General features: G+C 33.9%; 1 protein-coding gene across 1 annotated transcript in view; it reads right to left on the reverse strand.

Moving 5' to 3' along the window:
- LOC115215464 (neuronal calcium sensor 1-like) overlaps positions 1–23954 on the reverse strand; it is a 203823-nt gene extending 179869 nt beyond the window's left edge. Inside the window, exon 1 of the mRNA XM_029784631.2 lies at positions 23061–23954. Within this exon, the coding sequence (XP_029640491.1) occupies positions 23061–23124 (64 nt within the window). The 5' untranslated portion in view covers positions 23125–23954. The remainder of the gene's footprint in view (positions 1–23060) is intronic.
- Between the last annotated feature and the right edge of the window lie 1610 nt (positions 23955–25564).

Below are 25564 nucleotides of genomic sequence, written 5' to 3' on the forward strand. Positions count from 1 at the left end.
TTGATTCTAGTTTTAAATATGTTAGATACTTCCTCTTGACAATAAGCATACACAGAAGAGTTAGTGTATATTCCGAAGTGATATATGAATGGCAGTTAATAGTGTTGGAATTACTGCCAAATATCTGTAATGCATTTGAACTTACAATTTTTCAGATGGCAGTCCTATATCCAGCTAAGTTGAGTTTCATAAACTTTTTATTTTGCCATGTCTTCACCATTTCAAATTCTTTCATGTATGACTTTTCTAGATTTTGTTGGATTCTCTTTCTATCATCAACTCTGGTTATTTTTCTAAGTAATGAAGATAACCTCTCTTTGATTTTGTTATTTAGTTGCTGTTTTTTCCAACAGTTGTAATAGATCCTCTCACAGACGAGGGCATGTCCTGCCCTTTCCGCTACTCTTCTAGCTTTATATGAATCCACTGGTATCATTATATTCAAGCTAAGTAGTATTAGCTTTGAGTCTCTACATCTACACAGGAAAATTAGATGGTTTGAAAAACAAGCTAGTTTTTGCTGGAGTTTCTCTATATGTCTCCATTGAAGTCTAATGTCGGCTCTGTACCAAATAGATAATACAATTCTTTATTTACATTTGACGGATATTTGTCCTTATCTTGTTTGTTGATAACAATATTTCGGCTGATATACCCTCCAGCCTTCATCAGGTGTCTTGGAGAAATTTAAAACCTGGGTTCCTAAGGTATTTCTCGATGTTATTATTATCATCATCAATATCATTATTATTCAGGTCACTGCCTGGAATCGAACTCGGAATCCTGGGGTTAGTAGCCTGTGCTCTAAACCACTACATCATATGCTCGTAGGCAATTATGGAGTGAGTTTTAGGGCTTATGAATCTAATATTTTCTATCCTTCCTTAATACCAGTTCCCACATACTACTTATATCTGCACTTGGTCTGCTTAGGAGGTTGTTGTGTCCTAGCATATGTGCTGCTTCTTTTAGTTTTCATATTTTCCAGTCATGTTCTGTCTATCATGGCATAGTGGTTAAGAGCACGGGCTACTAACCGTAAGATTCCGAGTTCGATTCCAGGCAGTGACCTGAACAACAACAACAACATTGAAAAATACCTTAGGAATGAGAACCCAGGTTTGAAATTTCCCAAGACACCTGATGAAAGCTGGAAGGTATATCAGCCGAAACATTGTGTTAACAACAAACAAGATGAGGACAAATATCCATCAAATGTAAATAATGTACATAATTCCTCATCTCTTAAATATAGAACTGTATTCTGCATTAGTTGTATGAGTATCAGATGAGTACAAGAACTAAGAAAGTTAGTGAGTTGTGAAGTCATTGAAAACAATAGGTTCATAGAAGGGTGAAGTGACATAGATATCTTCAACCAAGGGAAGAGATGCGGTCAAAGAGTTGATGGTGGTTGGAGGAGTTGTGATAGAAGAAGTAGATGCATTTTGAAGAGTGATGGAAGTATATTTTGAGCTAGAAGAATTGATAGTCTCCATTGCCGATATCCTGATGAGTAAGTAATAAGATTGGAATTGATATCTGTTCAGACACCATACAGATTTAAATATAGTCAGCACAACAGAAATAGATTATGACTAAGGATTGAAACTTGAACTTAAGCTAATAAAACACTTACAAATTATGAAATGCTCCTGATTTCCACAATAGTAAACTATGTTACTACAAAGGTGTTCCATAAGTAATGTTGGTAACTGCTGCCACACCCTCAAGATGACTTGCATTTACAATGAGCAAAAGTTAAGCAGCATAATTATGGTTACAAGGGGGCGGGGCCTTGACCCAGTTATTACTTGAGTAATTTGTAAAACTTAGAGCCAACTACAACAGAAGTCCTCAGCTAAGAGTAAACCACTGTACCTCATGTCAGTTGATCTGGAGAAGGTTCCACACACACACTGTAGTTTAGTGATCCCTAAGAAAACTAAATGCACATAAATGGCTCATGAGCATTGTGCCAGGTTGTGTATAGAGATGCCATCAGCAAGGTAAGAGTTGGCAATGAGTTCAGAGGCAAACTTAGCATGCAAGTAGGAGAGCATCAAGGCTCATTTACTAGATCCCTTCGGTTTATTGGAACATAAAGAGAAGCAGAAGACTGAGTGTTCATGGGAACTCTTGTATGCTGATGACCTAATTCTCAGTTGAATCTGTAGAAGATTTAAAGAAGAAATTCAAAACCTAGTAAAATCTACACTTAAAGTAAACCTAGCAAAGACAGAAGTTTTTACATAGTAGGAAAGAAGATGAAGCTCAACTGCCAGCAGACAAATTGCCAGGTTCAATATGCAGAAAATGAGTTGGTAGAAATTTCATACAAGTGTCTAATGTAAAACAAATGAACAAGTGGCATAGGATCACAGACAGACTGTGAAAGAAGAGAGAAGAGTAGGGGAAGGTAGATTTCATATGTGGGAAATGCATAAGAGCAGTTAGAGTACATATGAAATACATTCCTTCTAATGCCCAGGAGACTCTTCAGAAGTTGTTGATAGATCTTGTTAACCTCGCTAATCTAATTAGTAGTGGCAAAATCTGATTAATAGAGGAGATGCTCTGAAAATATAGCTACAAAAGTAAAAACAAGATGGAAAGAGGTCAGGAAGCTATTACCTCTGCGTGAAACAAAGAGTTTTTCTTTTAGAGTGAAAGCTAAACTGTATGATGGTTGTGTATGGAGTGTGATATTGCATGACAGTGAAAGATGAGCCTTGAAAGCAGGGGTTTTGTAACTGCTAGAAAGAGGTAAGTATGCTACAAACGAGCACAAATGAGTTAAGAAAAATATCTGGATATAAGGGGGATTGAATGTAGTGAGCAAGAGAAAAGACTATACTGATACAGGCAAGTGATGTATATTGTGAATGTTACTTGCATAAAGATATGCCTTAGTGCTCCAAACGATTGGAACCTGTAAAAGAGATCTTAGAAGACATGGGAAGTGAGAAAGACTGATTTCAAGAGTCCAAACCTAAATATTCTTGTGAAGCTTCTATATTCCACCCTTCTCTTCTCTTTGTTACCTTCTCCCCTTCACCCTACTTCCCTAACAGCACTAACTGCCATCATGCTGCCTATGTAACACGAGATGGGACAATGTCTGTATTTGATCCTTCTATTACCATTCTTATTTATTGCTAACCATCTCTGTCTCTCTCATATATATTGGGTCATCCCATAAATAATGCGTTTTTTTACACTTCTTTTATTTTTCAAGATTAAGATAAGCAAGATACATTTTTGATTTAAAAATACTCCATTTTCTACAATACTCTCCCATCTATCTGGTAGATTTGCAAGGCCCCCTCTTCCAAAATTTACTTGTCTGTGACTAAAAATACACCTCCAGTACTGTTCTGACCTCATCTACAGAAATCATATTGTTTCCGTCCAAATGGTTTTGAAGACTGCGGAATAAATGATAATCAGATGGGGCAATGTCTGGTGAATACAGTGGGTGGGGTATCGTTTCCCATTCAAGCAGCTCCAGCCTTTGGAATGTCATCCTCTCTGTATGTGGTCAAGCATTATCCTGATGGAAGAACACCTTTCATCTTGAAACCAAAGATGGTTGTTTTATTTCTAGCACAGGTGTCTAAATCCAAGCTCCTCTGCTAGTTTCTCGACAGTCACAACAGGATTTTGTTCCACCAGGGTTTGCAGAATGTCCTTATCAAGCTCTACAGATCTTCCAGGACAAGGTTCATCTTCTAGGCTGTAGTTTCTGGCTTGGAATTTCTGGAACCACCATTGACACCAGCTTACACCTATTGTCCAATCCCCATACACTGCATTAATATTCCTCGCACTTTCCATCGCGTTGTTGCCTTCATTGAACTCAAAGCAAAATATGCCTAATATGCCTAATATGCAAAATGTTCCTTTGCTACTTCCATTATAGCTTTGAAAAAATAACTTAAAAATCGAACAGCATTCTTCAAAACTTGCACAAAGAATAAAGACATGGTAAAATTACTACTTGCTTTTATAGCAAAGTTGATGCAGGTAGTTTATCTCATCTCCCTCCAACTTAGTTCGTGCAACTGAAAAAACTGCATTATTTATGGGATGACCCAACACACACATACATATATATATATATATATATATATACTAGAATTGAAAAATTCATGTGCTCAAAAGGGTTACGAAATGTCATAATAAACTTTAATAGGTATGGGACTAGCATTGTTGCTCAAAAATATTGGAATCACTATATATTGTACATTCTGTGGTATCTTAAAACAAAAAGAGACTCATGTGTGAATTACAATATCATGATAATTATAAACTGAGTTCTTAATATAAAAATTCGAAAATGTACAAAATATGATCTTTAACTTCGAATAAGTAAATTCATTATAATACTCTTAACCAAAGTATATAAAAGACATTTCAAACTGCATGAAAATTACCATGATAATAAAAAAAAAAGCTGGATTTATGATCAAGTCAAATCTATATAACAGCAAAGTACAAAACTGAAATAATTATAAGCAAAGACAGTTCCCATTATGATACACATATTAATGGAATTAGTTATGCAAATTAAACAAATTATTGCTAAACTATTTTTGGTTGATTACTTGTAAATTTATAAAAATTATCATTCATAGATTGAATTAAAATTGAGAATATGATAATTTAACTTATTTTTTAATATAACTTAATTTCAATGAACTAGACAAATTTCTTGTGATAAAAGGATGCCACAGAATGTACAACATATAAGTGATTCCAATATTTTTGAGCAACAATGCTAGTCCCATACTTTTTAAGGTTTATTGTGATATTCTGTAACCCTTTTGAGCATGTGCACTTTTCAATTCTAGTTTTGTACTTTTTAAGGCAACGCTTGTAATGTTTTGCACAGGTACTGTATTTCTCCTGATGGAGTGGCAGCTAATGGGTGTACATTTGTGTGTGTGTGTGTGTGCATGCTCGCTCGTGTGTGAGTGTGTGTTGTGCATGTGTGTGCATGCGCAAGTATGTTCTCATATAGTCCCACAGATCTTGTTTAATTTAGCTTAAAAATTAATAGAAATCAATGTCATTTATATTTCTTTCTTTCACATTTCCCTTGATAAATAAATAGTAAGTGTTAATTTACATTTCTTCCTTTTCTCCATACATGTTGCAATATTTAGGCTCTTTGATGCATGTTGCAATATTTTGGCTCTATGGTGGTAAAAAAAAAAAAAAACCACATGGACTGTTATGACTAATATAGCTTTTTTGATGTCGATCTCATTTTCTTCTTGGAAATTTACAAATTTTACATACACATATGCAGCATTCCCATAACTTAGCAGTTCAGCAAAAGAGACCAATGACTAAGTATCAGGCTTAAAAAAAGTATTGGAGTCAATTCTTCCAACTAAAAGATTCTCCAAGGTGGTGCCCCAGCATGGCTGCAGTCTAATGATTGCAACAAGTAAAAGAAATAAAAAAAGATAACATTAATAGTTTGAAATCTGTTCCTTTATATCGTGTTTCATACCAATCCTCATTAACAAAGTGTTTGACTTTTTAATTGCCTAAAGTTGACACATACCAATCATGAAGTAGCCAATTCCATCAAGGAACTTAAATATGATCTACACACAGTTTAAAGTTTCTAAAACTGAGCTAAATAGGAAGATTCAGCAAAACAAATAAAAGGATAAAAACATATTAACAAACATAATAAACACAATTGTCATGCAAAAAATTGAATAGCACAAATGTCCAGTACTCCTTTGTTTCTCTTGGAAAATTTTCCGCCAATAGCTTTATTAGCCATGCAAGTAAAGTTAATTGGGAGTGTTGACGTTTCAGACTACGTGACCTATCAGATGGCCTATTCAAATACTAGATTTTTATCTGTGGATTACAATCAACAAATTATACTGAAATTCAAACACATTTTATCAGCAATAGAGACATCTTGAAATTACACTAAAAGCAATGACAAACATGTGTCAATGCATAATCAACCTGAAGCAAGAATCAATGATGCCTAAGAAAAACGATAAGCCAGTTCTATTTAAATGATAACAGAGTAAACAAAAGTAAATCCTCTTCGTCTACAAAAATCAAACAAACTGAACCAATTCTCCAAAATCATCTGCATACTGGCAGTGTGAAAAGTGGTATTTATAAAATTTTACCTGTGCAACAATTGCTAATAAAAGACAAGAGTATAATAATTTTCATTGCTTTAAAGGTCAACATGAATAAACAGAGTAACTAATGCACATCAGCAAAATACAAGACAACCAACAATTTAGTCAGAAATACAGATGGATAAGGACTAGTATTTCAATAATTCTTAATCATTTGAATAAGTAAGGATTCATGATACAAAATTATGCCTTAAACCCTTGTGGAAAGAGTTAAGTTAAAGGATACAAAAAGATTATCTGAAAAGCTGTTAAGTTAGTCTTCAAAATACAGTCTTTTATTGAGAGGCCAAAAAGAAAACTCACAAATCACACCATAACAATCCTGGTAGAAGTAAACATCAATATGTGATCTATGACAAACAATTCTCTACCAGAATAGGCTTTCTTTTCACAGAATATAAATAAGTAATCCTCTCCTGTTTTTTTTTTCCTGCATTCCCTGTTTCCTATTTATTTTGTTAGTTCTAAAAAATATTGCCAGAGAACTATCATCATTTCATATTTCTTCTTTAAGTTTTGAGTGAAACAAAACCTCAATTGATAAAAATATCACACAAGTACTTTGTGATAAGTTTATAACCCTGTACTTCTAGGTTCAATCCCTGGAGAAGTAACATGGGAATAACTAATCAAATCAAATCAAAAGTAGAAACTATGTTTTCTCATAGCAATCAGCAGAAGTGATGCCAATACCCACATTCATTTTGGCAAGCTGATGAATATTAATGTTTGGTTACAGCCAGCTGTTTGGGGAATTGCTCCTTTTATAGAATATTATCTGATGTAATTTACAGAATACCAAATTTAGTTTAAAGGAAGGGTAATTTAATTTATTAAAAGATCAAACTGAAATAACAAAGAACATTTTGAAACTATTCCTTTAATATCATTCTGTATGTTGAAAAGATATATTGCATAAATCATAAGATGCTTTATTCTGGATGTGTCAATAAACTAAAAGATAAGAGCAAATGTATAAAATCATTCTTGGTCTGTTTAAAGAGACGACACAAAAGCAAAAACAAATAGCATTGAAAGGGAATTATTTGCTCAACTGCAACAACTAAAAGTATCAATATGAACTACAATGATTCAAGATCTCTCTTCTAGTCACTGGTTCAAAGAAATGCTCAGCTTCTGTCTATGTTCAGCTCTCTATTTCTGTTTTTCTGCTCATTAGCATCTGTTTGTACCATGCTGAATCTGGCTTTCAGAGAGAGAGACATCTTTTAGCTTCTGTATTTTTCATTTCTGAAATTATCATTTTCTTTTCTTTTTTCTTATTAAATCATTCACCATCAATCAATCAATGAAAGAGGGGTTGGTATATTCCTTGCCAGTAACTTACTTATAATACAGATCAAAATTCCACAAGAATGGTTACTGAGCTTTTGGTTGATTGACTTTTAAGTTTGTTTTACTAAAAATTAAGTCACATGTAGCAAAGGAATATCATTATTGCCTCCTACATAATCACAATAGACACTAATTTATCTTTTCTGATGTCTGGGAACAAAGCAACTAAATTTCTAAAAATGTTACTATATCTTCATCAAGTACGTTTATATTGCCTATCAGATACCTAAATAGAGGTATTAGATTATTCACATAAGATTGGATACTTATGAGGTTTTCCATCCACTTCCCTGCTAATAGTTAATACCTCTACTAATTTCTAGAATTATTACCTAGGCAAAATAAGTCCTATCTACAATACTTACTGCTTCCTTCTGATCAATTTAGGAGCTACATCTTTAATTTACACACTCCATAGGCCTACTTTTATTTATATTTTTAACACCCTAGCTTCTACATAAGTTGTTCAGTTTAATTGCTGGATTTTCATGAAACAACAAATATGTTGTATAGTTTCATAAGAAATAAAATTGCTAAGTAATTAAAAGGTAATTTTAATTAAATAGACAGATGAATATTAATGGTTGATTAGATCATTAAAGGGATTTAAAATTTCTAAAATTTACATTAGTATTTGCTGAAACTATAAGATACAAAGAAATAGAAGAATTTTGTGTGTGTATATATATATATATATATATATATGTAATACATTTAAATTTCTGTGAAATCAGATCAGTTAAAAGATCTATTCTAGACAGGATTTTTTATACTATCCTTAAAGCAACAATATTTATAACAATAAGTTATACATTTACATTGGGTCGCCTATATTTTTGCAATATTTTAGCTTCCGATTAATTCCTTCTTAAATCGTTTACATTTTGTAACCAATATTTCTAAAAATAAACTGATAAGTTAAAAATCTTACTTTTAACAATATTAATCACTGACAAATATTAATTTCAGAAAAAAAAAAAAGAGATCATGTCTAACAATTTTGATATTTGTTTAAAAAAATTACATCGTGCTAAATTTAGTAATTTATCAATTCAGTTTATAAATAGCTGCTTTTGAAAATTAGATATTTCTAATATTAATTGTATGTATATAGTTGTAGCATGGCTTCTGAATATTGATTCAAAAGGTTATGATTTTAAACATCAATGTTATGATGATGTGTTTTTCCTCAATTAACCTAATTAAAGAAATTATAAAGAACTACTGCCTCATTTGCAATTAGTATCAACAGAATGATGGTACTGATATACATATGGTTTGTATATGTGCATGTGTGTGTGTGTCATCATAGACAGAATTTACTGAAACAGATTTTCAATGGCTGGATGTCCTTCCTGTCATATATTACTTACATTTCATTTATGAGAAGGTAAATAGGTAAGCTGTCCAACCTTCACATTAATTGTAACAAAATGAAAGTTCATCAAGTTTGCAACTTATTTAATTCTTTGTTTTCAATGACCAGTTAAATCATCATCATCATCATTTAGCGTTCCATGGGTTGGACAGTTCAACTGGGGTCTGGGAAGCCAGAAGGCTGCACCAGGCCCAGTCTGATCTGGCAGTGTTTCTATGGCTGGATGCCCTTCCTAACGCCAACCACTCCGTGAGTGTAGTGGGTGCTTTTTACGTGCCACTGGCATGGGGGCCAGGCAAGGCTGGCAATGGCCATGATCGGATGGTGCTTTTTACGTGCCACCGGCACGGAGGCCAGTCGGGGCGGCGCTGGCAACGGACACGGTCGGGTGGTGCTTTTTACATGCCACCGGCACAGGGGCCAGGCGAGGCTGGCAACGGCCACGATCGGATGGTGCTTTTTACGTGCCACTGGCACGGAGGCCAGTCGGGGCGGCGCTGGCCATTATCGGATGGTGCGCTTACGTGTCACCGGCACTGGTATCGCAGCTGCAATTTCCATTGATGTTGATCGACTTCGATTTTGGTTTTGATTTCTGATTTGATTTCATTTCATTTGATTTTGATTTCCACTTGCCTCAACGGGTCTTCACAAGTGGAGTTTTGTGTCCCAAGAAGGAAAGGTATGCATAAGTCGACTGGCTACATCCCAGGTAGAGTTCGCGGGTAATGGTCTCACTAGTCCTGCCAAGTCTTCTCACGCACAGCATACTTCCATAGGTCTCGGTCTCTAGTCATCTCCTCAGTGAGACCTAAAGTTCGAAGGTCGTGCTTCACCACCTCGTCCCAGGTTTTCCTGGGTCTGCCTCTTCCACAGGTTCCCTCAACCGCTAGGGTGTGGCACTTTTTCACACAACTATCTTCATCCATTCTCGCCACATGACCATACCAGCGCAAACGTCTCTCTTGCACACCACATCTGATGCTTCTTAGGTCCAACTTTTCTCTCAAGGTACTTACACTCTGTCGAGTATGAACACTGACATTACACATCCATCGAAGCATACTGACTTCATTTCTTGCGAGCTTACGCATATCCTCAGCAGTCACGGCCCATGTTTCACTGCCATGTAGCATAGCTGTTCGTACACACACATCATACAGTCTGCCTTTTACTTTGAGTGAGAGGCCTTTTGTCACCAGCAGAGGTAAGAGCTCTCTGAACTTTGCCCAAGCTATTCTTACTCTAGCATTTACACTTTCAGCACATCCGCCCCCGCTACTGACTTGGTCACCTAGGTAATGGAAACTATCAACTATTTCTAGTTTTTCTCCCTGGAAAGTGGCAGAAGTTGGTCTCAGAGCATTTTCAGTGTTTATTGCTCCTGAGCATCTGCCACATACAAAAACTATCTTCCTAGTTAGCCTTCCTTTGACATTGCTGCACTTCTTATGTGTCCATTGCTTACACCTGGTGCATCTTATAGAGTTTCTACCTACACCTTTTCTACAGATCGAGCAGGGCCATCTACCTGAAGGCATTTGTGATTTGTCTACCTTCCTACTTATTAGGACTTTGGTTTTAGCTAGATTGACTCTAAGGCCCTTCGATTCTAATCCTTGCTTCCACACCTGAAACTTCTCCTCCAGTTCTGATAGAGACTCAGCAATTAGAGCAAGGTCATCAGCATAGAGGAGCTCCCAGGGGCATCCTGTCTTGAATTCCTCCGTTATTGCCTGGAGGACTATGGTAAATAGGAGGAGGCTGAGGACTGAGCCTTGATGGACCCCTACCTCTACCTGGAATTCTTCACTGTACTCGTTGCCAACCCTCACCTTACTAGCAGCGTCCCTGTACATGGCTCGCACAGCTCTCACTAACCATTCATCTATCCCTAGTTTCCTCATTGACCACCAGATAAGGGATTGGGGGACCCCATCGAAGGCTTTCTCCATGTCAACAAAAGCCAGGTACAGGGGCTTATCTTTGGCTAGATATTTCTCCTGCAGCTGCCTTACCAGGAATATAGCATCAGTGGTACTTTTCCCTGGCATGAACCCAAACTGCATCTCATCTAAACTAACTCACTAATTAGTTGGGCTATGACCCTCTCCGTAACCTTCATTACCTGATCCAACAGCTTGATACCTCTGTAATTATTTGTATCTAGGGCATCACCTTTACCTTTGTAGCAGTTGACTATTATGCTGCTACACCAGTCATTGGGTATGACTCCTTCGTGTATCACCTGATTAACTATACGGGTGACTAGGCTATAGCCGACACTACCAGATATTTTGAGCATCTCTGCAGTGATTCCTGATGGGCCTGGGGCTTTCCCTGTCTTCATGCTTCTAATTGCCTTAACTACCAAGGAACTGTTAACTCGGATAGCTGGTCCCTCTGTTGGGTCAACATTTGGCAGACTCTCTTTATCCCATTCATATTTCTAAAATTTAGATGAGCAAAAGTAATAAAATACTGATATGTGGAACTAGGGTAATGGAAGCCAAAAGAAAAAATTTACCAAGGAACATTAAAATATTTCACACAATAAGTCTCATATTTTGTATTTCAATTGAATTTACACATGCTGATAAGTCCGATTTCTAACCATCATCAGATATTCTGAATGTAGACTTTGTCTCAGGGTGGATTTAAATTCTGTGGATTTACTTCTAAACAAAGCATATTGTGTGCATGTGTGAGAGTGATTTCCTTTACAAATAAAAGTTTCAAGTTCAAATTTAGCCAGGAACATTTTATGTATTCAATACATCTGATGGTGTTTGGAAACCAAATTGTTCTAAATATGAAGCAAATTGAAACACAAATACTGAGATGAAATACTCCAGGAAACTGTATATCATAATTAATCTCAGAAGTCAACTCAAGAAACATTGCCAGAGTAACATTTATGGACAACTGAGAGAAGTCTGTACACACTCAATTTGCTCAAACTAGCAAGTTGGATCGCTCTTGAATAAAAACTCTACCATCATAAACAAGGAAGGCCACATTGAATAACATTGTGCTAGATATACTGAAAAAAAAAAAGCACTAGGTGGTCATGGATAAAATATTTCTAACTTGAAGTTTTGATCACTCAACTTTTACTTGGAACTAAACAACAAAAAAAGTAATATGCAATATGAACAAAGCTCATTGAGATTCTATATTCCCTCAAACTGAACAACTTCTAAAATATATGATGTTATTTTGGTATATATGTTTGAAAAGATAATCAAAAATGCTTACACACACTAGAAAGAAACTTCTTTCACAAAGGTTAGTGACATTCTGATAAAGTATTTACAACTTAAAAAGAAATTCTTTAACACTTTTTTTATACTTACTAAAACTGTATCAAGTAATTTTCACAAAGACATATATATATATATATATATATAAAATTGCTATTATGCAAAAGTGTCCTAAGCTCAAAACGTTGCTTTTTCAGAAAACAAAAAAATAGTTTCACCATTCCATAGCAAAACCATTGTACTACACTTTGACAATTTTGATATCTTGGTATCTGAAGCAGCTGGCAATACAATAGTTTGATCAAAAGAATGGGCTGTTGCAAGCAAACATAAATATTGAAAAAAATGCATTTGACTAAATTTGGACATACGACAGTTTAACATAATAGCAACGATATGTGTATATATACATACACACACAACCTATGAACTATATACTTATCTCCAACAGACAACTGCACTGAATAAAACTATTGGAACCAATAACAACCATCTACAGAGAAATTGTTTTGTAAACCAGTTACAAATTGATAGGAATATCTTTCATTAATTTGAGGAGTATAAATGAATGCAAACTCTTCAAAAATTAAAATATCAAAATTCAAAACACAGGCAAGATTGTCATTTTATATATATATATAAAAAAAACTTCCCAAAACAAGTAACATCATCATTTGTCTAAATTCTAATAACACAAATTAATATTATGAACATCATTTTCTCACCTCAAGATATCTTAACATCTATTGCTTATGCAGCCAATTATTCATCTGTTTCTTTTCAAGAGTCAATTATTGATTTGCTTGTTTTGAATGAAGAGTCAATTATTGATTTACTTGTTTTGAAGAGTTGTAATTGCTTGTTATGGAAAAATATTTCAAATTAGCCTCACAAGCATACCATATCTATCTATATGTCTATACATAAGTGTGTGCATATACACACAATTATCATCATTTAAATGTCTATTTTCCCTACTTGGAAGGATCAGGTCAGATTAAAGTAAATGTTGAAGCTGAATGAGAAAAGTTTGATGAAGTCAAAATTTAGTTGTTTGAATTTTATAGATAAACTAGCAGTATCGCCCGGCGTTGCTCAGGTTTGTAAGGGAAATAACTATAAAGCATTTTTAGAGAGTTATAGCCAAATAATAGCAAAAAAATGGAAAAAAATTATTGTAAATTTTTTTTGAGATTTAAAAAAGGTGGAGTTGCGTCCCCTAGACAGTTTGTGGTTCGTGTTTCTGATTCTCGACCCCATGTCGAATTTATCGATTTTTTTCAGAACTGGGGGAACTTTTCAAAATTTTCGCTGTGTTACTTTTGAATTATGACATTGGGTTATGTGTGTGTCAAGTTTCATCAGAATCGGTTGAAAGCCATGGTCAGGGTGAGGGTACAAGCAAACAGACACACAGAAACACGCACAGACAAACTGCCGTTTATATAGAGAGAGATACAGTGTGATAATAATGAATAGAAATATTTCTAGGTAGAGCAAACATATCCAACACATGTTAATGAAAATGCTACAGGTTTCAGGAAATTTCAGAGGTGATATTGGCTAACACACAATACATTGATATTGAGACCATTTAGATTTGTTAAGAGGCTAATTCATAGCATCTGACAGAATTACATGCTCAAATTCAGGTACTTCTCAATAGATATTAACAAAACAGACCCACTGTAAAGTCATTGTCTGATTATCTGAGCCAGACGAATGTAAACACACACACACACAAATAGCTTTAACATTACAGCTTGCATCTGTTGTAACTGTTGATAGAATGATGGCCTATTGACCTAAGGGTTGACAATTTGTAGCCTACTAGCACTGCTATGGGTTAATTTTAGCTCATTTAGCAGTAAATAGCTGTGATTAGGAAGTATAGCTCATAACTCTTTGCAATAACTAATTCTTTAACTCTTTAGCATCTAACCCTTTAGCATTTAAACTGGCCATATGTAGCCCAAGTGTTCTCATTTTATGCTCAAACCAGCCAAATCTGGGTTCTTACACCTACCCTACAATGTCATTCTAAAAAAAACATCATCATCAAAACCTCGAAGCTACAAGATAATGCATAATTGATTTAAAACAATGTGAATGAATAAGTCTTATGCTGACAGAAAAATCTGAATGCTAGAGGGTTAAACTAGCCATATCCAGCCCAAATATTCTACTTGCTTTATGTTCAAGTTGACCAGATCTGGTCTCTCACATCTACTCTGCAATGTCATTCAAAAAATAAACAATCATATCATCGAAATCTCAAAGCTAGGAGATAATGCAAGATTTATTCAAAACAAGGTGAATAAATAAGCATTACATTTGACAGAGTATTCTGAATGTTAAAGAGTTAAATCGCAGATGTTCTGATTTTAAGACAATGTTAATAGTTTTGGATCCAAATTTTTATCTTCATTCTTGAAACCATATAATAGCTTTGTTAAGAGATTGAGGAAAATTGATCTATTATCAAGCCATCAATGGTAAAATAATAAACACAATCTTTGTTATAAATCATTCAAGAAGCCAAGTTATAAAGACAATTAATTGAATAAGAGCAAAAGTAATATTTATAAAATTAAGATTGAAGATGTCCAGTTATCTAATATTTAAAAGGAAAACAGATCACAGACACCAAAGAAATGTAAGTGCAGTATTCTAGAAGTTAGCTTGTGGAAAGATGGTTTATTGAAAGCCAATATAGTATGATACAGAAAGAAGTGTTTTGCGAAATGAAAGGATTGAAGCATTGCAATAATATATTACAAGAGAAAGTTATTTTAATGATAATTGCATTAATATAATTAATAGTAGTTGATAGAATGTGCTACATCTGGGTAATCATATTGTGCAATCATTTCTTTAATAAGCATACCAAACAATTAAATCCAGCTAAATATCAATAATTGCCCAATGAGTCAAGGAAATAATGCATTAATTCATATATCTGAATATCTTGGTTGATAGACTGTAAAGTTCAAAAGCCACTTAATTATACAAACTGTTGTAGAATGGCCCCACAGCAATATCTCATAAATGTATTATATATATATATATATATATATATATATATATATATATATATATATATATAATGCAAAAGAAAATGGCATATCCATTTGATAAATTGATGACCATACATTCTACAAAGGTTTTTTTTTTAATCTTGTGTGTATCAATAGTGGTGAAAATCAATATCACTTGCTAAAAGTGTGTTGAAGAGAGAATAAACAGAACTTCCAATTACACTAAAATGCAAAGAAATAAAAGTGAAGTTCGAAATATATAAACAGACAATGCCAGAAATGGTCAAAATTCAATCTACATACCTTGATAACAAGAGAAAAAGAGAGAAAGAAAGCGAGAAAGAGAGACTGTACTCATAAAAAGAAGAAAAGAAAACCAACTTAACTCTGTTTATGCTATAATTACTTTATCAAAAAATAACCTTTGAAATTTATTAAGGGTGAAAGGGATGTAAAAAATTTTTCAAGATTCAATCTATGTGTTGTTTACCTCTATTTTAGTTGAAAAAAAAAAAAACTATCTTGTCATACATTAAAAGTTCATCTTTAAACATGAAATATGTATATATAGCTCCAATGCTGAAAGGACACAATAGTTTCTCTAAAAAGAAGTAATTACAGAAGTTTCAAACTAATGGATCAACTTACAAAAAAATAACAGAAAAATGTTTAGCATAACTGATTAGGAAGAAAATTAGATGAGATGCAGTTTGGATTTGTGCTAGGTCAGAATACCACTAATGCTCTTTTCCTAATGAGACAACTATAAGAAACGTTCTTAGCTAAGAATTAAGTCAGTATAACTAATATTCATTGACCTGTTGACAGGCTACTACACTCTGTAGTCTGGAGGCTGCTGAGAAAATGAGGTATAGTTGAATAACTTGTGAGTGCAATGAAAGCCATGTACAGATATGGTGTCAACAAGGTGGGAGGGAGTAATGAGCTCAGCAAGGAATTTAGCATCAGGACTGAGTTCCTTCCAGTTTATAGTTCTACAAGTCAATAAAAGAGAAGTTTACTCTTACATGTTGGTAACCTAGTACTCAGCAATATCTGTAGAATATTTAGAGAAAAAAAATTCAAAATATGGAAGCAAATCCTAAAATCAAATGACTTCAAAGTGTATCAAACAAAGACAAAAGTTTTAGTGAACCAGCAGGAAAAACAGACAGACATTTACTGCCATCCAAGGAGTGGCCATGATTGGTATCCAGAAAAGGAGTTGATAGGAATTTCATATGGTGCACTTAGTGTAGGTGTACAATAGGGATCCAGGGCAGGCTGACTGAGAGAAGACTTTGTATGTTACAGATACATAGGAGTAATTAACAGTAAGGACAACTGTGAAATAAAATTCAAATGTTCAAATGTTTCATAGATTTTTTTTTTTTTTTTTTTGCTTAAATGACTTAATTAGTAGTGGGGGTGGATGTGCTTAAGTCTGAACAGCTAGAGTCAGAATAAGCTGAAAAATCTCAAGGATCTACATCACTGCTGAAAAGGAAGAGTGGGTTGTGTAATGCTTGCATATGAAGTATGATGTTGCATGGTAGGAAAATATGGATATTGTATATGAAGGATGAGGGAAAGCCAGAGTGAAGTGATACATATATGATCAGCTGGATATGTAATGTTAACATACATGAATGACAAATCACAAATGAGCTGATATAAAAACTGGGTATAAGAAAAATGTAATATAGTGCACAAGAAAGAAAACTATGCTGGTACAGACTATGATGCATGTGAAAGGTTGATTAAATAATTGTGAAGAGATCCATGTGGAAGGAATCTGCAGAAGAGAAGACCAAGGCCTGGACAAAAGTTATGAAAGCTCTACCTCAGAAAATTGACAAGTAATTGTAATATATGGAGAGTCACCGTGCTGGAGAAAATTCACCCAACTTATGCAAACTTAGAAATACAGGTATAAAAATTATGATTATGAAGACACTGTTTTATAATTGTTTCATATCCACATGATAACTGGATAAAAGCATTATGTTTATAAACAAAGGTTTCTCATCCAAATCCAATATTGGACAATGTGCACATCCAGGTAAAAGATTATCAGTTTCATATATTTTTTGACACCAAGGTAATTTAAAATATCAAATATATGAATTTAAGAATAAAAATAGAAGTTATTTGTAATATCAAAATAAATGAAAATAACAGTTATGATTTCTAAGTGTCATGGAGTCCTTTAAAATAAAGTAAGATATTAACCTAGTTGATGCTTAAACATTAAAAATATAGTGTAAATGTAAAAAATATCATAAAACATTTTATCTTTAAAAATGAGGTTAATAGTCTGAAAAATTTTAAATCATAGCTTATTTCAGTCATTTTATTAAATATACAATTAATAATTTCAACAAATTAGTGGGTGTTAACATAACATATTAGCTCCAAATCTATGTATAGCATCCGTTAATTACTTCCAGTTTCCAAAAAACCCTTACATATGAATTTATTAATTGAAATTTTTATCATCATCATTTTAACATTCACTTTTCCATGCTCACATGGGTTAGACAGAATTTGCCTAAGTAGATTTTCTATGGGTGGAAATATCGTCTGTAGTCAAATTTTGGAGCCTGTGTAGCCAGTAGATCTGGGAAGAAGGAGAAAATATGAAGTTGTTTGTTCATGCCTTTCCCAAGATTTTAACAGAGCTATTAAGCTATTCTGGTGAAAGTAGCAGAATTTTGCAGTGAAGCAAAATTACACAAAAGAAAAAATTTCTTCAATACTTCAAATTTGAAAAAAATGATAGTCCAAAACTAAATATGATGTATGGAAAAGCCTCAATATTAATTTTAATGTTTTTTTAGATTACTTTTAAACATTTACATTAACAATTTGAAGTTCTTTTGTTTGTTGGGGTTTTTTGTTTTGTTTTGTACATATGAATAACCTGTTCCTAATCCTTTGGGGAAAATCTAATACAAATAATTTAAGCTTGATTTAGTCAAGTACAATTAGTTCATAGATTCTTTGATACACAGATAATTAAATCCATCAAGTGTTATTCTACAAGTCATTTAAAAATAGAAATTAAAAGGATATTTTTTTTTTTTTAAATTACAAATTTAAACAATAAAATTACAGTCTGCAAGTGTTATGCTGTTGATGTTTGAACCTTGTAGCTTTTAACAAGACTACTGAATGTTCTCCATCATACAGTCCATGATTATAACAAACCATAGTTTCCATACAGCAAAGATAATTATGGATAGTGTTTTAGAATGCTGTTGGCTTCATAAGCTTTAAAGAACAATTTCAACCCATCTTCCCAAACTAATAAAGCACCTACTATTCCTGCAGTGCTCCTGCTCCTTACACTGATAAATTGTGCCTATCTATTGTACCTATTCACAGGGCATTAAACCAACAAGTAATATGTCCTGGAAATGGATATAATGAAGTTCTAATAATTAGATATTGACCAATGACATAGCAAATATTCTCAGTAATTTTCCTACTTACATCCAGAGGCAACTCCCTCCCTTTCCCTCTTGCTGCACATGTGGAATTGACTCAGGCCAACACATAATCTACTTGGTTTGCAGTGACTGCTATAAAAACTTTGTTAGAGAAACAATTATCCCAAAAATATTTATATATAAAATATATCTAGGCTAGTGATTATTCTATGGAACAGAAAATAATTCTATCTTATTTTGAAGACAATTATATAAAAGAACATCATTTAGACCTTAAATTGTCTTTCAGATCTCACTACCACTACATCAATTAGGAAGAGGCTTCAGGAGTTTTATTTTAGGATAAGCTAGAATCAATACTTGGTGTAGAGTTTAATATGCACATTCATGCTTTAAAATGGACAAGAGAAAAGAAGCTTTAGTTGATTAAACCAACAATTATAAGATTTCCCAGGCTTGAACTCAGAATGTTATAGAATAACATATAGTATTGACCTCTGTCAAAAGCATGGCCCACAACATTTTTTTTTTTTTTTTTTGGTGAGGGTGGCAGTGGAAGAATATACTTGATTACATTACATCACATCAGTTCTTGACTTAATGATAAAAGGCTAAATTGACACTGGGAGAATTTGAACACAGGAACAATGTAAATTAAATTCTACAATACATCTTATATATATTTTATCCAGCATTCTTATAATTCAGCCAATCCATTACTACAAAGTATTTAGTTTGGAGCAGTTCAACACTTGTCATCACTTTTACATCTGCATTTCTATGCTGGCTTGGGTTGGAGAGGACTGGAGGTGGGGCAGTGGTTTTATGGCTAGATGCCCCTTTTGACACCATCCCTTTTAAATAAGACCCAATTGTATAAACTATATAAATAACAAACTATTAAAATATTATGCATTACCAGACAAAAGTGTTGTAGGGAGACAAATGCAAAGACACGCGCGACAGGGCTGGCCTTCGATTAGAGTAGAAGACACTCATTGAGGTACTGTAGAAGGCACTTGCTCAAGATACCAAGCAGTGCAACTGAAACTAGTTGTAAAGCCACACTGCCATACCTATATGGTATATACATACACCCAGTATTTAGTTTCATTGGCGCTTTTTAATGAATAATCCAAGTACCATCACACCACATAGTACTACATACCTTATTCATAGATTTATTACAATATTGTATCACAGTTTTCCTTGTTGCTGGTAACATTCTTGGAGGAGGTTATCACTGGTGAAACCCACAGCTTACCACTTCATAAATCAACACCCTTTACTTTCTCTGAATTGTTCCACCCATTTTAATTGGTCTGATTCTTATCAAACACAAAAATACAGCAGGTCAAAATTGATCAAACTAAGATTTGAATCACAAAACTGAGAATATGAACTTATCAGAATGAATTAATTCTGATATGCTTTACTTGGCATGATTGTTGTTCACTATACATTGCAAGTAGGGTTAAAGTTAAGGCAGGGAGAATAAAGTATTTCTTTTCTTGAAGTGAATGTTAAAGTTAACATCTTCAAACATATTTCTAGCTCAAACCTCTAGAATTTAATAAATATTTAACTAAAAATATTTATTTTATAAATATGTTTGAATGTATAAAGTACCCTTATTGAAAATACAAAATTACATGTAAACGACAACTTTCTCAAATTACTTTTTGTTATTAATATACTTGTATTTGTCTCTTAATTACTGGAATTTACCATACTCTTCTTTTGATGAGAGAAAGAGAAATATTTCATTAATTATATCAAAAATTCAAACAGAATTATTAATAAATAATAAAGTATATTGGTGAAGCAAACCAGAAACTATGCTAAACATTGGACAGTATGTTAGAATTCTTCTATGGAAAAGTTTGGAATAGTTTCTTTGCATTTTATAGTGTTTCATTGATTCCACCCACAGGTACATACTATCGCATTCATAAATTCATTACAATATTGTATCACAGTCAGTTTTCCTTGTTGCTGGTAACATTTTTGAAGAAGGACAAAACAGAAAGAGTAACAATTATCAGTTTACCATGAAATGAATTAATAGGAAATAGGCAAAGGAAATTATTTAAGAGGGAAGAGACATTCTGTATTGCCATGTGGGCTAGTTAGTATGGTTCTACAAATCTGAGTGAGGATTCACCTCTTGGAGTGGGAAGAACGTTTGATGCAGAATTTTATAAAACATTGATTTGTGTGCGATTTATAAATACATCATATATACTACCAAACTCAAAGGTCATACGTATTTAGCACTGGTTACTACAATACTTAATGAGTTTGAAGCAGGGTTTATATTTCACTTCTGATCTATTACTAGCCTAGTGATAAGATAACAGCTTATGGATATAATAAGAGTAATATTCACTAACTTTATTCCATTTTCATTTTTCAACTCATTTTCCATAAATAGATACACAAACACACTACTGTGTGTGTATGTGTGTGTGTGTGTATATGTATATATATATTAGGGTTTAGGAGAAGCTTCAAAGCTTCAGTTAGAAGCCTGAGGCATAGAGTTTGTCTTGTTACCCTATTCATAAATTCATTACAATATTGTATCACAGTCAGTTTTCCTTGTTACCGGTAACATTCTTGAAGGACGACAACTTTACCTTCTGGGATCAATAAAACTAAAGTTCTACAGTCGATTTAAGAGTTTTACAAAGCAAATCATAATAAAAGACAAAACATTTGATGTAACTGGTTTATTTATGGATTCCTTATATTGGTTCAAGGCCACTTATTTTTAGAGAAGGAAAAAAAAAACGGAATTTGTAATGTTCACGTATTTCTGGATAATACTGATGATGAAAGTAAAATCGCACTAACCGAGAATCGGTGTCAGTGCGTATGTATATGGTAAAATAAATATAAAGTAGACTTTTTTAATAACTGGAGCGAATAAAGTAGGAGAATGTTGGGGTATAAGCAATATCTATGAGCAAATACTAAAGTAATTGCTGTAATAACAGATTTGAGAAAGAGAGAGAGAGAGAGAGAAAAGACCGGTCTGCAAAAGACAGTAAGAACTCAGAAAATGGAAAACGTGAGAAAACTTGGGAATTAAAAGAAGTTCTTAAGTTATTGAGGGTTTTAATACAAATGTACGTAAGTAGATTCCTGTTCTAAAATAAAAAATAAATTGAGTATTTCATTTCTGTCACTTCTCCAAGTTGAAAGAGTTCAATAAACCTGGTTGAATCAGCAACACAATATTTTTTCTTTTAATGGTTTGTTACAGGGATTTCCATACCTAGAAAAATATTTATTGGCTAATTAACAGGTGTCACGTTCAGTTGACTCTATAGAAAGAAGAATAGCTGCAAGAGAGAATTGAAACCGGGTCATAGACTCAGCTCGCTTGATAATTGGCTTCAACTCCATGACGTTCGACGAGCATGGATACAGTTAGTTAAAAATCATGGCAAAATAACATTAATTGTTGCCAGATTGGTTACGAAAAATATTTGGATCCATAAAGGTTTTATATTATATCAATTAACAATGCACTTATATTTCTAGTTATAGCATTCTGTAATGATAAAGATTTTTGAAATAATATACAGAATTCCGTAAACTACTTGAAATAATCTAGACTTCACACATTGTTAGATAGAGCTCCCAGGCAAAAACTAATATACTAATACCCAGTGGCTATTTGTTTTCTTTTTTTATCTATGATAGAAGTTACGACACACTTTAGACGTTACCTTTAAAAGCAGTAACTGAATCTTTAAAAAAACTGAAAGGTAAAAAAAGATTAAAATAACACTTCAAAATTATTCATTTCAATGTTAAAATTTAGGCAATGATGTTATTTAAAATTGTGCTAGAGCTCTATAAAACTTAGTTTCCTTTGAAGGGGTGGTCTCCGTAATTTTGGTTTCAAAAGGAAATGGAGAGGGAATTCTATTTCGAGTAGCAAAAATTTTAAACGTAAACTTTCATTGAAATTAAAATTCTTCGAAAAGGAATGATTGAAAAAAGTGTTGTTAATGAACAGGTTATAAAAAGAAGAAAAAAATCATTGCTTTTCTCTTAATATAATTTTTACGTTGACATCCTTTCCGTGTCTGTGGTAAAACACCCGGCTCTGGCGAAAGTAAAAGATAAAAGTCACACCCGTATGTAACATGAGAAATACGTTAGTAAAAGCTCACCCTTAGCTTTCATGTTGAAGGGCACTTAGTAGAGTGATGTTAAGTGTTTCCAAGTCTATAAGAAGGATTATACGTAAGAATCAGTAGGGGTGATAAAATAGTCAAATAAATATATTATTGACATTATGGAATTCTGCTATTATTGATGAAAAGAAAAGAGAAGAATTCAAGTAAGAATTAAATAATAAAACTGTTACTTACAATAAGTAGAAGCTACCAATTCCTTCATTTCAGTAGAACACAGTTTACTGCCTCGCTTCCCCATACTGCAAATGAATGGAAGCTTATCAAATTGTATGAGTTTTCTTATTTTTACCTTTTTTTTTCTTTTCCGTTTGAAAAATATCTATATATAATGTAGCTTATGTATTTTCCCGGTGAGTTGTGTTCTGTTCTTCTTTTCTTTGCGCTTGGCTGAAGAACTACTGGCGCTAAACAGAAGATTTATGAAAACAGGTATAAATATAAATAAATATATATATATATATATATATATATATATATATATATATATATATACACACACACACTTATCTATGTGTATTCACGTGTTTCTATATACGTGTGTGCGTAACTAATCAAATCTGTTTTGGCTCTCGCGAAGCAGTATAATATCGTGGAATATCAATTAGTGTCACATCAGAATGTTTTCTCTTTGAAATACCTTAGCCACCTGTATGTTTCCAGTTTTATTTACAACTGTTTAAAGATCCGACATTAAAAGAAATAACACCGAAAATCAGCTGGCTGTAATGTAATCCCTTGTTGAAACAACGTCACTTTTTTAAAGAACAACAAAGAAGAGAGCAAGGAATAAGGAAAAGAGAGAAAGTATAAAAGAGGAGAGAAGGAATAAAAGCAATTCCGACTCGTGTGAGAAAAGGATTGTTTTTCTGCAGCGAGATAGCAACTGAAACTGTATTCAAGTCTAATAAGAGTGACAGTATAGAAAAGATGCATTAAGTGTAACTTAACTGCTAAAAATCCACGAAGCTGCCTACATTATGTCGTTGGAACACAAACACACAGTTCGCCTCACTGTCACAAATCTAGTTCCATGTGTGTGCATGTGCCTAGTTTCCAAGCGTATATACAAGTGATTGCGGATTTGTGTACGCACGCACGCACGCATATGCATCGCCTCGCGTGCATGCATCGTTCGCTTACACTTAGAAATGTGAGTGCATAGTTGCCTATATACATACAAGTGAGCGCACAATTATATATGTGTGTGTGTACATATAAATAAAACATAAATATATGTATATATATTGTGTTAGGGGTGTAGAACAAACACACACATTTATATATATAGTTAATCCAAACAAGAAAGCACAAAAAAACACAACAACGCGAGGACGTGGAACAAATATAGTATTATTGGACGCTCAGGAAAGAAGGAGGGTTTAACGTTTCGAGCGGAGCTCTTCGTCGGAAACATAGGAGAAGGAAAGATCCAGAAAAGGGAAGACAGAGGGGAAAAAATCGCCAACGGTACACACGAGGTCACATATAAATGTATATTGAGGGTGTAAAACAAACACACACATATATATGATGATGATGATGATATATATATATATATATTTATATATCATCATCATTCAGCGTCTGCTTTCCGTGCTGGCATGGGTTAGACGATTTAATTGGGACTGGTAAGCCAAAGAGTTGTACCAGGTTCCAATATGATTTGACTGGATTCCCTTCCTAACACTGACCACTCCAAGAGTGTAATGGGTGCTTTCTATGTGCCGCTGACACTGGTGCCAGTTACACAACACTAGAATCGGCCACAACTACAATTTCACTTGGTTTGACAAGTGAAATCGTAGTTGCAACAAGTCTTCTCAAGCACAGCATATCGTCAAAGATCTTGGTCACTGCCTCATTGAGGCCCAACTTTCGAAGATCATGCTTCACCATCTCGTCCCATGTCTTCCCCAGTCTACGTCTTCCACAATTTCCCTCCATAGTTAGAGAGTTGCATTTCTTTACACAGCTGTCCTCATCCATATCCGTCACATGGCTATATCAGTGCATTTGTCTCTCTTGCACACCACATCTGATGCCTCTTATGCCCAATTTTTCTCTCAAGATACTTACACTCTATCATACATGCACACTGACATTGCACATCCAGCAAAGCATACTAGCTTCATTTCTTTCAAGCCTTCACATGCCCTCTGCAGTCACAATCCCTGTTTCATTGCCATATAGCATGGCTATTAACACACAGGGATCATACAATCTGCCTTTCACTCTGAGAGAGAGAGGCCCTTTGTTACCAACAAAGTTAGAAACTCTCTGAACTTTGGCCAGCCTATTCGTATTGTAACAGTTATGCTCTTGGAGCATCCCACTGGCATTTGATGGAGATTATTTTCTGTACATTTCTAGTGTTTATTGTACCTGTACATCAGCCATGCACAAAGACTGTTTTCCCTGTTAACTTCCTCTGATATTGCTGGGCCTCTTATATGTCCATAGCTTGCACTGGGAACATCTTATGGAGTTTCTACCTATACCTTTTCTACAGATCAAGCAGGCCCGTCTACCTGAAGAGATTTGCGATGTGTCTGCTTTCCCACTTACTAAGACTGGGTTTTTGCAAAATTAACTCTAAGGCTCTTTGATTCTAGATCTTGCTTCCACACCTGAAATTTCTTCTCTAGTTCTGATAGTGATTGAGCTATAAGAACAAGGTT

The sequence above is a fragment of the Octopus sinensis genome, linkage group LG1, assembly GCF_006345805.1.
Source record: "Octopus sinensis linkage group LG1, ASM634580v1, whole genome shotgun sequence".
Lineage (NCBI taxonomy): Eukaryota > Metazoa > Mollusca > Cephalopoda > Octopoda > Octopodidae > Octopus > Octopus sinensis.